At 50.1% G+C, this 15174-nt stretch overlaps 1 protein-coding gene across 1 annotated transcript; it reads right to left on the reverse strand.

The window, feature by feature from the left end:
* Positions 1–9733: 9733 nt before the first annotated feature.
* On the reverse strand, positions 9734–15171 carry LOC311114972 (dual specificity protein kinase CLK2-like; the record flags this gene model as incomplete). The annotated part of the gene is made up of 7 exons (XM_084190192.1): positions 9734–9910; positions 12520–12610; positions 13169–13248; positions 13400–13482; positions 13576–13705; positions 14543–14637; positions 15087–15171. Coding segments are annotated over 7 exons (741 nt in total), but the record flags the coding sequence as incomplete, so codon positions are not given.
* Positions 15172–15174: the final 3 nt, after the last annotated feature.

Here is a 15174-nt window from a genome sequence, read left to right on the forward strand (position 1 = left end):
ATGAGAGGGATGGAGGGATGGAGGGTTGGAGGTTTGGGAGGGATGGAGGGTTGGAGGGATGGAGGGTTGGAGGTATGGAGGTATGGGAGGGATGGAGGCATGGAGGGATGGAGGTATGGGAGGGATGGAGGGATGGAGGGATGGAGGGATGGAGGTATGGGAAGGATGGAGGGTTGGAGGTATGGAGGTATGGGAGGGATGGAGGCATGGAGGGATGGAGGGATGGAGGGATGGAGGTATGGGAAGGATGGAGGGATGGAGGGATGGAGGTATGGGAGTGATGGAGGGATGGAGGTATGGGAGGGATGGAGGTCTGGGAGGGATGGAGGGATGGAGAGTTGGAGGTATGGGAGGGATGAGGGATGGAGGGATGGATGGAGGGATGGAGATATGGGAGGGATGGAGGGATGGAGGGATGGAGGTATGGGAGGGATGGAGGTATGGGAGGGATGGAGGGATGGAGGGATGGATGGAGGGATGGAGGTATGGGAGGGATGGAGGGATGGAGGGATGGAGGGATGGAGATATGGGAGGGATGGAGGGATGGAGGGTTGGAGGTATGGGAGGGATGGACGGATGGAGGTATGGGAGGGATGGAGGGATGGAGGGTTGGAGGTATGGGAGGGATGAGGGATGGAGGGATGGATGGAGGGATGGAGATATGGGAGGGATGGAGGGATGGAGGGTTGGAGGTATGGGAGGGATGGAGGTATGAGAGGGATGGAGGGATGGAGGGTTGGAGGTTTGGGAGGGATGGAGGGTTGGAGGGTTGGAGGGATGGAGGTCTGGGAGGGATGGAGGGATGGAGAGTTGGAGGTATGGTAGGGATGGAGGGTTGGAGGTATGGGAGGGATGGAGGTATGGAGGGATGAAGGTATGGGAGGGATGGAGGGATGAGGTATGGGAGGGATGGAGGGATGGAGAGTTGGAGGTATGGTAGGGATGGAGGGTTGGAGGTATGGGAGGGATGGAGGGATGGAGGGATGAAGGTATGGGAGGGATGGAGGGATGAGGTATGGGAGGGATGGAGGGTTGGAGGGTTGGAGGTATGGGAGGGATGAGGGATGGAGGGATGGATGGAGGGATGGAGGTATGGGAGGGATGGAGGGATGGAGGGATGGGAGGGATGGAGGAATGGAGGTATGGGAGGGATGGAGGGATGGAGGGTTGGAGGTATGGGAGGGATGAGGGATGGAGGGATGGGAGGGATGGAGGGATGGAGGGATGGATGCAGGGATGGAGGTATGGGAGGGATGGAGGGATGGAGGGATGGAGGTATGGGAGGGATGGAGGGATGGAGGTATGGGAGGGATGGAGTGATGGAGGGTTGGAGGTATGGGAGGGATGGAGGGATGGAGGGATGGAGGTATGGGAGGGATGGAGGTATGGACGGGATGGAGGGATGGAGGGATGGAGGGATGGAGGGTTGGAGGGATGGATGGAGGGATGGAGGGATGGAGGGTTGGAGGGATGGAGGGAGGGATGGAGGTATGGGAGGGATGGAGGGATGGAGGTATGGGAGGGATAGAAGGATGGAGGGTTGGAGGTATGGGAGGGATGGAGGGTTGGAGGTATGAGAGGGATGGAGGGATGGAGGGTTGGAGGTTTGGGAGGGATGGAGGGTTGGAGGGATGGAGGGTTGGGGGTATGGGAGGGATGGCGGGTTGGAGGTATGGAGAGATGGAGGGATGGGAGGGATGGAGGGATGGAGGGATGGAGGTATGGGAGGGATGGAGGGATGGAGGTATGGAGGTATGGGAGGGATGGAGGGATGGAGGGATGGAGGGATGGAGGTATGGGAGGGATGGAGGGATGGAGGTATGGAGGTATGGGAGGGATGGAGGGATGGAGGGATGGAGGTCTGGGAGGGATGGAGGGATGGAGGTATGGGAGGGATGGAGGGATGGAGGGATGGAGGTATGGGAGGGATGGAGGGATAGAGGTATGGGAGGGATGGAGGGATGGAGGTATGGGAGGGATGGAGGGATGGAGGGATGAAGGTATGGGGGTATGGGAGGGATGGAGGTAAGGGAGGGATGGAGGGATGGAGGGATGGAGGGATGGAGGGATGGGAGGGATGGAGGGATGGAGGTATGGGGGTATGGGAGGGATGGAGGGATGGAGGTATGGGAGGGATGGAGGGATGGAGGGTTGGAGGTATGGGAGGGATGAGGGATGGAGGGATGGAGGTATGGGAGGGATGGAGGGATGGAGGGTTGGAGGTATGGGAGGTATGAGGGATGGAGGGATGGAGGTATGGCAGGGATGGAGGGATGGAGGTATGGGAGGGATGGAGGGATGGAGGGTTGGAGGTATGGGAGGGATGGAGGGATGGAGGGATGGAGGTATGGGAGGGATGGAGGTATGGACGGGATGGAGGGATGGAGGATTGGAGGTATGGGAGTGATAGAGGAATGGAGGGATGGAGGGATGGAGGTATGGAGGGATGGAGGATGGAGGGATGGAGGGATGAAGGGTTGGAGGTATGGGAGGGATGAGGGATGGAGGGATGGAGGATGGAGGTATGGGAGGGATGGAGGGATGGAGGGTTGGAGGTATGGGAGGGATGGAGGGATGGAGGGTTGGAGGTATGGGAGGGATGAGGGATGGAGGGATGGAGGTATGGGAGGGATGGAGGGATGGAGGTATGGGAGGGATGGAGGGATGGAGGGATGGAGGTATGGGAGGGATGGAGGGATGGAGGGATGGAGGTATGGGAGGGATGGAGGTATGGACGGGATGGAGGGATGGAGGGTTGGAGGTATGGGAGTGATAGAGGAATGGAGGGATGGAGGGATGGAGGTATGGAGGGATGGAGGATGGCGGGATGGAGGGATGAAGGGTTGGAGGTATGGGAGGGATGAGGGATGGAGGGATGGAGGATGGAGGTATGGGAGGGATGGAGGGATGGAGGGTTGGAGGTATGGGAGGGATGGAGGGATGGAGGGTTGGAGGTATGGGAGGGATGAGGGATGGAGGGATGGAGGGATGGAGGTATGGGAAGGATGGAGGGTTGGAGGTATGGAGGTATGGGAGGGATGGAGGCATGGAGGGATGGAGGGATGGAGGGATGGAGGTATGGGAAGGATGGAGGGATGGAGGGATGGAGGTATGGGAGTGATGGAGGGATGGAGGTATGGGAGGGATGGAGGTCTGGGAGGGATGGAGGGATGGAGAGTTGGAGGTATGGGAGGGATGAGGGATGGAGGGATGGATGGAGGGATGGAGATATGGGAGGGATGGAGGGATGGAGGGATGGAGGTATGGGAGGGATGGAGGTATGGGAGGGATGGAGGGATGGAGGGATGGATGGAGGGATGGAGGTATGGGAGGGATGGAGGGATGGAGGTATGGGAGGGATGGAGGGATGGAGATATGGGAGGGATGGAGGGATGGAGGGTTGGAGGTATGGGAGGGATGGACGGATGGAGGTATGGGAGGGATGGAGGGATGGAGGGTTGGAGGTATGGGAGGGATGAGGGATGGAGGGATGGATGGAGGGATGGAGATATGGGAGGGATGGAGGGATGGAGGGTTGGAGGTATGGGAGGGATGGAGGTATGAGAGGGATGGAGGGATGGAGGGTTGGAGGTTTGGGAGGGATGGAGGGTTGGAGGGTTGGAGGGATGGAGGTCTGGGAGGGATGGAGGGATGGAGAGTTGGAGGTATGGTAGGGATGGAGGGTTGGAGGTATGGGAGGGATGGAGGTATGGGAGGGATGGAGGGATAGAGGTATGGGAGGAATGGAGGGATGGGAGGGATGGAGGGATGGAGGGATGAGGTATGGGAGGGATGGAGGGTTGGAGGGTTGGAGGTATGGGAGGGATGGAGGTATGGACGGGATGGAGGGATGGAGGATTGGAGGTATGGGAGTGATAGAGGAATGGAGGGATGGAGGGATGGAGGGATGGGAGGGATGGAGGGATGGAGGGATGGATGTATGGGAGGGATGGAGGGATGGAGGTATGGGAGGGATGGAGGGATGGAGGGTTGGAGGTATGGGAGGGATGAGGGATGGAGGGATGGGAGGGATGGAGGGATGGAGGGATGGATGGAGGGATGGAGGTATGGGAGGGATGGAGGGATGGAGGGATGGAGGTATGGGAGGGATGGAGGGATGGAGGTATGGGAGGGATGGAGTGATGGAGGGTTGGAGGTATGGGAGGGATGGAGGGATGGAGGGATGGAGGTATGGGAGGGATGGAGGTATGGACGGGATGGAGGGATGGAGGGATGGAGGGATGGAGGGTTGGAGGGATGGATGGAGGGATGGAGGGATGGAGGGTTGGAGGGATGGAGGGAGGGATGGAGGTATGGGAGGGATGGAGGGATGGAGGTATGGGAGGGATAGAAGGATGGAGGGTTGGAGGTATGGGAGGGATGGAGGGTTGGAGGTTTGGGAGGGATGGAGGGTTGGAGGGATGGAGGGTTGGGGGTATGGGAGGGATGGAGGGTTGGAGGTATGGAGAGATGGAGGGATGGGAGGGATGGAGGGATGGAGGGATGGAGGTATGGGAGGGATGGAGGGATGGAGGTATGGAGGTATGGGAGGGATGGAGGGATGGAGGGATGGAGGTATGGGAGGGATGGAGGGATGGAGGTATGGAGGTATGGGAGGGATGGAGGGATGGAGGGATGGAGGTCTGGGAGGGATGGAGGGATGGAGGTATGGGAGGGATGGAGGGATGGAGGGATGGAGGTATGGGAGGGATGGAGGGATAGAGGTATGGGAGGGATGGAGGGATGGAGGTATGGGAGGGATGGAGGGATGGAGGGATGAAGGTATGGGGGTATGGGAGGGATGGAGGGATGGAGGTAAGGGAGGGATGGAGGGATGGAGGGATGGAGGGATGGAGGGATGGAGGGATGGGAGGGATGGAGGGATGGAGGTATGGGGTTATGGGAGGGATGGAGGGATGGAGGTATGGGAGGGATGGAGGGATGGAGGGTTGGAGGTATGGGAGGGATGAGGGATGGAGGGATGGAGGTATGGGAGGGATGGAGGGATGGAGGGTTGGAGGTATGGGAGGTATGAGGGATGGAGGGATGGAGGTATGGCAGGGATGGAGGGATGGAGGTATGGGAGGGATGGAGGGATGGAGGGTTGGAGGTATGGGAGGGATGGAGGGATGGAGGGATGGAGGGATGGAGGTATGGGAGGGATGGAGGTATGGACGGGATGGAGGGATGGAGGATTGGAGGTATGGGAGTGATAGAGGAATGGAGGGATGGAGGGATGGAGGTATGGAGGGATGGAGGATGGAGGGATGGAGGGATGAAGGGTTGGAGGTATGGGAGGGATGAGGGATGGAGGGATGGAGGATGGAGGTATGGGAGGGATGGAGGGATGGAGGGTTGGAGGTATGGGAGGGATGGAGGGATGGAGGGTTGGAGGTATGGGAGGGATGAGGGATGGAGGGATGGAGGTATGGGAGGGATGGAGGGATGGAGGTATGGAGGTATGGGAGGGATGGAGGGATGGAGGGATGGAGGTATGGGAGGGATGGAGGTATGGACGGGATGGAGGGATGGAGGGTTGGAGGTATGGGAGTGATAGAGGAATGGAGGGATGGAGGGATGGAGGTATGGAGGGATGGAGGATGGCGGGATGGAGGGATGAAGGGTTGGAGGTATGGGAGGGATGAGGGATGGAGGGATGGAGGATGGAGGTATGGGAGGGATGGAGGGATGGAGGGTTGGAGGTATGGGAGGGATGGAGGGATGGAGGGTTGGAGGTATGGGAGGGATGAGGGATGGAGGGATGGAGGGATGGAGGGATGGAGGGATGGAGGGATGGAGGGATGGAGGTATGGGAGGGATGGAGGGATGGAGGTATGGGAGGGAGGGGGTATGGAGGTAGAGAGCAGTGAAAGAAGAGATGTGACCTCTTGTCAGCAGCTGTCAGGACACAGAGTCTTGTTTACTAGCTGTGTGGCTAGTGCCAGGCACGCTAGGATATATGACACGAATGCACACATGTGTGTGTGTGCGTGTAAGTGTGTGTAGGTAGATGTGTGTGTGCGCGTGTGTGTGTGTCTATAGTGTTACATAAACTAAAAGCACAAACAAAGGAGACATAAAGCTCTGACAGAACCCTGAGATGGGCATCAGGTGGTCAGCTGTTCCATTTATTTTGGTGTCCATTCACCCTCTCCTGCTGCATCAGGAATTGCTACAGGTATCTTAATTTGACCAGTTTCTCACAGCAGGATAACGATCCTGCAGCAACAGGAAATGTGAATTACTGTGTGGATTTCAATTAACAGACATTTTTGTAGGGGTTAATACATTGTTCATTAGGGCAAATCAAACCTGACATTTTAAAGTGGGAATTACAAACTTTAGAAGCCATTTTAAACCTTGAATACACCACAAGTTTGCATTTCTTGCTGCACAGTGATCAAATTAAGATAGCAGATCTGTACAGTTCAAGCTCAGCCAGAACATATTTGGCAGGACATGAGGGATGGAGGGAGAGAGTGTGTGTGTAGGGCCCTCAAGGTTCGCCATCTCCAAAAGTAAATCCAACCTCCCCCTCTCCACTCTCCCCTCTCACGTCTCTCTCCCCACTCTTCACCTCCAACCCCCTCGGCCTTGGTTTGTGACAGATGAGGACACCATTAATGCCTTAACAAGATGGAGAAGAGAGCCCACAGCCCCTCTGTCACAGATCCTTATGCACAGATTTAGGAACAGCTCTTCTTAATTATAACCGTTAGGGGGAGAAATTAGAAACTGACGACATCCTAGTGCCACAGAGGGCGAGATTTACATTTACATTTACATCATTTAGCAGAAACTCTTATCCAGAGCGACTTACAAATTGGTGCATTCAACTTATGATAGCCAGTGGGACAAGTCAATGGGCAACTTTAACACCTTTAACTCAGTTAACTGTACCACACGGTTACTGGGACTGGGACACTACTGTGTCTTTAGAGGGATGTCATATTTAGAAACTACTGTGAGAGGAATGGTAGTAACATGGGGGAAAGCCATTACATGGGGGAAAGCCATTACATGGGGGAAAACCATTACATGGGAGAAAGCCATTACATGGGAGAAAGCCATTACATGGGAGAAAGCCATTACATGGGGGAAAGCCATTACATGGGAGAAAGCCATTACATGGGAGAAAGCCGTTACATGGGATCTTTCATGACAAAGACAGACGTTATACAAACTGTGTAATGTGTGTGTAATGAAATAAAATAAAATCACAATTTATTTAATGTGCGTCACAACACACTTTACACAAAAATAAATGATAATAATAATAATAATTAGTAAATAAAGACAAGAGACAACAGAGAAATCAAGAGGAGAGAAACAGAGACAGCATACATACAGAAAATACATTGACAAAAAACATCAAGCGAACATAAGGAGGCGGGGACCGGGGGGGCAAGACAGAGTACAGGGACAATACATGGGGTTAAAACACATGGGACAGCAAAACATTAAGGAGTTCAGTAGGGCAGGAGTGATAGTGGTCCTCTGTAGCTCAGCTGGTAGAGCACGGCGCTTGTAACGCCAAGGTAGTGGGTTCGATCCCCGGGACCACCCATACACAAAAAAAAAAATGTATGCACGCATGACTGTAAGTCGCTTCGGATAAAAGCGTCTGCTAAATGGCATATTATATTATTATATTATATATTATATTATATTATATTATTATTATATATTATATATTATAGTGAGTAAATGTATGGCCAGGAGGAAGGTGAAGGGTTAGCAGGGTGTAAAGTGTGTATGTCAGTGGAGGCTACTGAGGGGAGGACGGCTCATAAAAACGGCTGGAATCGAGCAAATGGAATGGCATCAAACACATGGAAACCACGTGTTTAAAGTATTTGATACCATTCCCCCTATTCCGCTCCAGCCATTACCACGAGACTGTCCTCCCCAATTAAGGTGCCACCAACCTCCTGTGGTGTATGTGTGTTGGAGCTTCCAGGAGCACTGCTGTCTGAGCTTCTTAAGGGATTCCACTGTGGATCAGTGTCCAGCATGTGAATGGCGGCCAGCCTGACCAGAACACAAACACACACACACACTCTTTTTATGTTTCTCCCTCTCTCTCTCTGATACACACACCCAGGTCAGGGATGTATTAAGGTCATTCCTTTAAGACCAGTACAATAACAGGGCTGTCTAATGTCAGTGTGTGTGAGTTACCATGACTCAGTCTGAGACTGGTCTCACTGCTTCATTGGTCTCACTGACAAGACACACAGAGACATGGGAAACCTACATGTGCTTCCCCTGTGAGCTTCTCACACTCAAACACATGAGAATAAAGAAGACTGTCCAAAACATGCAACTAATAGTCGCACACACACACACGCTGACTCACACAGACTTCCTCCTTCAGTGTCTCTTTCTACACTCAGATATAGCCCGGTGAGGTCTCACTCAACTTTAATGTTAGCCTGATTCACACACATTAACACCCTACATTGACTTTCAGACTGAGCTTACGTTCAGCACTGCCAAGAAAAGGGAAAACACACACACTCACACACACATTCGGGTCACCGCAACACTGCTGGAAGTAGTGTCTAATTCAGACAGACACCAACACACTGATTTAAAGCCACCTCTCAGCACTGCCAAGGCTGAAGAAAGAAAACTTGTCAAGACTCTCTCTTCCTCTCGGTCTCTCTCTCGCTCTCTCTCTCTCTACCTCCCTCTCTTTCTCTCCCTCCCTCTCTCGCTCTTCTTCTCTCTCCCTCCCTCTCTCGCTCTTCTTCTCTCTCACTCCCTCTCTCACATACCTACAGTATATAGCCTTGTGACCATGCTCCCTGCTAAGCTTGCACTCTATCAAATTCTGAGACCAGGGTCCAAATGGTGCACAGGTTGTTGTGTTGGTGTCTGTATGATTCAGCTATTAGGATATAGTGACAAGAGACAAACAGATATCAGTAGAAGGGTTCATATTATTATAGCACCATAACTACACCGTTTATTCAAGTCATTCCCCCAATATCCCTAGTTACAGTGTTACAAAAATGAATGCTGTGTGTGTGTGTGTGTTGTAGTGAGCAATGAGCCCATCTGTGCAAAAGCAGCAGTAGAAGAGGTCATTATTATAGTATAATAAACAGTTTATACAACTCATAAAAAAACAGTCAACAACTATCTCCAGTTACAGCATTACAAAAATAAATACTGTAAGAGAGAGTGTGTGTGTGTAATGTTATGCAACAGTTAAAACAGTGTGCTCCACATACATAATGCATGTTTCACTGCCACTAGCCCCGCCTCCACTGTGCAGCGGAGCTGTCAATCAGCATGAGAAGAGTGTAACTGCCAATCAAACCACAGGAGGTTGGTGGCACCTTAATTGGGGACTCTTGGTAATGGCTGGAGCGGAGTGAGTGGAATGGTATCAAATACATCAAACACATAGTTTGATGCCATTCCATTTGCTCCGTTCCAGACATTATTATGAGCCTGTCCTCCCCTGAGCAGCCTCCACTGAATCAAACCCTAAAGGGAAGTGACAGACACTCTCTCCATTTCAGGTAGTTATGTAAAGGGTGGAGAAGGATAAAGTTGCCCCAGACACTGAGGTCAGATTAGCGTATTTCCCCCATAATGCATAGGGGTTCCGCACACCTAATTTGTCACAAAGCACGACTTCCTGACACATTACAACGGCACATTGCATGCCATGGTAGGGCTGTCCTTCCTCACATCCATGTCAAGGGTTAGAGGTCAGGGGTCATCGGCAGATGTTCCGGGTGCTCTCCCAGGCCTTGCTGCCCCTACGGAGTGGTAGGAAGAAGGGATGATGGAGGGCGGAGGAGAGAGAGAGGCGTTTGGAGGGCTCGTACTCCAGCATCTTCTCCAACAGGTCAAAGAACTGATGATGCTCCTTCGCTTCCGATAACCGGTATCTCTGAAAGAGAGAGAGAGAGAGGGAGAGAGAGGGTGAGAGAGAGAGAGAGAAAGAGAGGGGGGGGTTCAATTATCACAAAGAGATCAATAAAGTACAAGGTCGTCCTTTCTCTGAAGTATCTAAGGTATCTACAGTTGAAGTCGGAAGTTCACATACACTTAGGTTGGAGTCATTAAAACTCGTTTTTCAACCACTCCACAAATTTCTTGTCAACAAACTATCGTTTTGGCAAGTCGGTTAGGACATCTACTTTGTGCATGACACAAGTAATTTTTCCAACAATTGTTTACAGACAGATTATTTCACTTATAATTCACTGTTTCATAATTCCAGTAGGTCAGAAGTTTACATACACTAAATTGACTGTGCCTTTAAACAGCTTGGAAAATTCCAGAAAATGATGTCATGGCTTTAGAAGCTTCTGATAGGCTAATTGACAAACAAGTCCTATATGACATAACCTGAAAGGCCGCTCAGCAAGGAAGAAGCCACTGCTCCAAAACCGCCATAAAAAAGCCAGACTACGGTTTGCAACTGCACATGGGGACAAAGATCATACTTTTTGGAGAAATGTCCTCTGGTCTGATGAAACAGAAATTGAACTGTTTGGCCATAATGACCATCGTTATGTTTGGAGGAAAAAGGGGGTAACTTGCAAGCCGAAGAACACCATCCCAACCGTGAAGCACGGGGATGGCAGCATCATTTTTACATCATTTAGCAGACGCTCTTATCCAGAGCGACTTACAGGAGCAATTAGGGTTAAGTGCCTTGCTCAAGGGCACATCGACAGATTTTTCACCTAGTTGGCTCGGGGATTAGAACCAGCGACCTTTTGGTTACTGGTACAACGCTCTTAACCACTAAGCTACCTGCCAGCCCATGCTATGGGGGTGCTTTGCTGCAGGAGGGTCTGGTGCACTTCACAAAATAGATGGCATCATGAGGAAGGAAAATTATGTGGATATATTGAAGCAACATCTCAAGACATCAATCAGGAATGCTACCAAATACTAATTGAGTGTATGTAAACTTCTAACCCACTGGGAATGTGATGAAAGAAATAAAAGCTGAAATAAATAATTCTCTCTACTATTATTGTGACATTTCACATTCTTAAAATAAAGTGGTGATCCTAACTGATCTAAGACAGTGCATTTTTACTAGGATTAAATGTCAGGAATTGTGAAGAACTGAGTTTAAATGTATTTGGCTAAGGCGTACGTAAACTTCCGACTTCAACTGTATGTACAGTCTCAGGTTAGAGTGTATCTTTAGGTGTGAAGTATCTAGTCCTCTGTAGCTCAATTGGTAGAGCATGGTGCTTGTAACGCCAGGGTAGTGGGTTCGATCCCCGGGACCACCCATACGTAAAAAACTGTATGCATGCATGACTGTAAGTCGCTTTGGATAAAAGCGTCTGCTAAATGGCATATTATTATTATCTAAGATAGCTATGTACAGTCTCACGTTAGAGTGTGTCTTTAGGTGTCAAATATCTAAGGTTTTACCAGTCCAGTCTTCACTTAGAGTGTGTCTTTAGGTGTCAGGTATCTAAGGTTTTACCAGTCCAGTCTCAGGTTAGAGTGTATCTTTAGGTGTCAAGTATCTAAGGTTTTACCAGTCCAGTCTCATGTTAGAGTGTGTCTTTAGGTTCAAATATCTAAGGTTTTACCAGTCCAGTCTCAGGTTAGAGTGTGTCTTTAGGTGTCAAGTATCTAAGGTTTTACCAGTCCAGTCTCAGGTTAGAGTGTGTCTTTAGGTATCAATCAAGTATCTAAGGTTTTACCAGTCCAGTCTCAGGTTAGAGTGTGTCTTTAGGTATCAATCAAGTATCTAAGGTTTTACCAGTCCAGTCTCAGGTTAGAGTGTCTTTAGGTGTCAAGTATGTAAGGTTTTACCAGTCCAGTCTCACGTTAGAGTGTGTCTTTAGGTGTCAAGTATCTAAGGTTTTACTAGTCCAGTCTCAGGTTAGAGTGTGTCTTTAGGTGTCAAGTATGTAAGGTTTTACCAGTCCAGTCTCAGGTTAGAGTGGGTCTTTAGGTGTCAAGTATCTAAGGTTTTACCAGTCCAGTCTCAGGTTAGAGTGTGTCTTTAGGTGTCAAGTATCTAAGGTTTTACCAGTCCAGTCTCAGGTTAGAGTGTGTCTTTAGGTATCAATAAAGTATCTAAGGTTTTACCAGTCCAGTCTCACGTTAGAGTGTGTCTTTAGGTGTCAAGTATCTAAGGTTTTACCAGTCCAGTCTCACGTTAGAGTGTGTCTTTAGGTGTCAAGTATCTAAGGTTTTACCAGTCCAGTCTCAGGTTAGAGTGTCTTTAGGTGTCAAGTATGTAAGGTTTTACCAGTCCAGTCTCACGTTAGAGTGTGTCTTTAGGTTCAAATATCTAAGGTTTTACCAGTCCAGTCTCAGGTTAGAGTGTGTCTTTAGGTGTCAAGTATCTAAGGTTTTACCAGTCCAGTCTCAGGTTAGAGTGTGTCTTTAGGTGTCAAGTATCTAAGGTTTACCAGTCCGGTCTCAGGTTAGGGTGTGTCTTTAGGTGTCAAGTATCTAAGGTTTTACCAGTCCAGTCTCAGGTTAGAGTGTGTCTTTATCTCAGGGGTAACTCACCCATAGAGGTTTAATGTGGTCTTTGATATATTGTCCTGCCTTGGAGTTATCGTTCCAGTCCAGACGCCTGTGGTGAAAATAATTCTGCTTCCTGAAAGGGCAAATCAGACAAAGTGTATACTATGTGTGTCTATGAGGAGTGTGTATGTATGTCTATGAGGAGTGTGTATGTATGTCTATGAGGAGTGTCTATGTGTGTCTATGAGGAGTGTGTGTCTATGAGGAGTGTGTATGTGTGTCTATGAGGAGTGTGTATGTGTGTCTATGAGGAGTGTGTATGTGTGTCTATGAGGAGTGTCTATGTGTGTCTATGAGGAGTGTGAATGTGTGTCTATGAGGAGTGTGTATGTGTGTCTATGAGGAGTGTCTATGTGTGTCTATGAGGAGTGTGTATGTGTCTATGAGGAGTGTGTATGTGTGTCTATGAGGAGTGTGTATGTGTGTCTATGAGGAGTGTGTATGTGTGTCTATGAGGAGTGTGTATGTGTGTCTATGAGGAGTGTCTATGTGTCTCTATGAGGAGTGTGAATGTGTGTCTATGAGGAGTGTGTATGTGTGTCTATGAGGAGTGTGTATGTGTGTCTATGAGGAGTGTGTATGTGTGTCTATGAGGAGTGTGTATGTGTGTGTAACTGTCATCATGTGTTACCTGGTCTTGCAGATCATTGTAGAGGGGAGAGGTCCCTGTACTCTCTCCATCATGGCCAGGTGCTCCTGGTTGTCATGGGTCTGAGATAAACACACACACACACACACACACACTGGTCAGCAGAAGCTATAAACTCCCAATTTAGTTCACTTTCACTTTGTATCACACAAACAAACACACACACACACACACACACACACACACACAAACACACACACAAACACACAGTACCTGATATAGGGTGAAGCCTTCATAGTACTCAAACAGGATGCAGCCGATACTCCAGACATCACATGGATGACTCCAGCCCAGCTCTGAGGTGTTACAGTAACAAATGCTCAGCTAGCTAATAGTCCAAGATTAGTGTGTGTGAGTGCACATGCATATGTGTGATGTGTGTATGTTACCCAGAATAACTTCAGGAGCACGGTAGTGGCGTGTAGATATGACGGTACTGTGGTGTTCGTGGTCAAACGTGGCACTGCCAAAATCCACCAGCCTCACTGTTGTATCCTTCACCTTCCTCTCATCCCGCTTCTGAAAGAGGGAAGGGGGGGGGGGGGACAGAGAGAGAGAGGGGGGGGACAGAGAGAGAGGGGGGGGGACAGAGAGAGAGAGGGGGGGGGACAGAGAGAGAGAGGGGGGGGACAGAGAGAGGGGGCGGGGACAGAGAGAGAGAGGGGGGGGACAGAGAGAGGGGGGGGGGACAGAGAGAAAGGGGGGGACAGAGAGAGAGGGGGGGGCAGAGAGAGAGGGGGGGGGGACAGAGAGAAAGGGGGGGACAGAGAGAGAGGGGGGGAGACAGAGAGAGAGGGGGGGGAGAAGGAAGAAGATAAAAGGAAAGGAAGATACAGGCCTTTTATGTAAAGGTGAGGAGCGTGAACGTGGATGTATATGTGCTTGCTTGAAATGAGACGGTCCTTCTCCAGTCATTAGGCAAATTATGTTTACATGGGTGGATCCCAAAATAAATGTGTAACGTGATCAAAACAAATTAAGTTAATTGTGCAAAACATTTTATAGATAAAACAATAAGTAGCCTATTGTTTTTAAAAGTGTGCATGTTTTTCTCCTCTGACAAAACAAAAGCTGATTCAAAGGGGGTGTGGCAGATTTCAAAACTCTTTTCGGTAGGATAGACATGAGCATCCTCAATGAAAGGAGGCTGTCGAGGAGGGGACGACACTCTCTGTTTGCCTACTAATGAATTGACACACTCCTCGACCACTTATCGGTTTCCGGGTCACAGATGAGAGAGGACGGAGGAGAGAGGACGGAGGACTGTCTTTTGCCCAAAAGAGAAAACCCCAGATACAGCATAGGTAAAGAAGAGAGTGAAGAAGTAAGGATAAAGCCCCTCCCCCTCCCTGTCACCTTCTCAGCGTTGTAAGTGATGGTGTAGTCAGAGTTGACAAACAGGATGTTCTCAGGTTTGAGGTCAGTGTGGGTCAGCTTGTTGACATGGAGAACTGCAGAGGGAAAAAGATAAACCATCATGATAATACCTGAACAGCCAAGGTGAAACTGCCCAGCGTTGCACTTGCTGCCCATAGGAGTTCCTCTACAGTACGTAGTAGACCAGGGGTACTCAACTCTGACCCTACGAGGTCTGTAGCCTGCTGCTTTTCTGTTCTACCTGATACTTAATTGCACCCACCTGGTGTCCCAGGTTTAAATGAGTCCCTGATTAGAGGGGAACAATGAAAAAAAGCAGTGGAACTGGCTTTGAGGTCCAGAGTTGAGTTTTAGGCTACATCAATGAACCAGTGCCCTCCTCTGGTCAAAGAGACTAATACCAGACACCTAACAATCCCTGGTAAGCAATGTAATAGTCTATGGAAGTAGTCACCACCAACCCTGCTTCTGGAGAGCTACCATCATGCACATGTGCATACATATGTGTGTGTGATACACTCACAGTTGGCGGCGAGGCAGATCTGGTAGGCCATCTGGCGAATGTGATCCATAGAGTACGGCAGGAAGTTGTTCTCCTTCAGGAAGTCGAA

The sequence above is a fragment of the Coregonus lavaretus genome (assembly GCF_964263955.1).
Source record: "Coregonus lavaretus genome assembly, contig: HAP1_SCAFFOLD_2469, whole genome shotgun sequence".
Classification (NCBI taxonomy): domain Eukaryota; kingdom Metazoa; phylum Chordata; class Actinopteri; order Salmoniformes; family Salmonidae; genus Coregonus; species Coregonus lavaretus.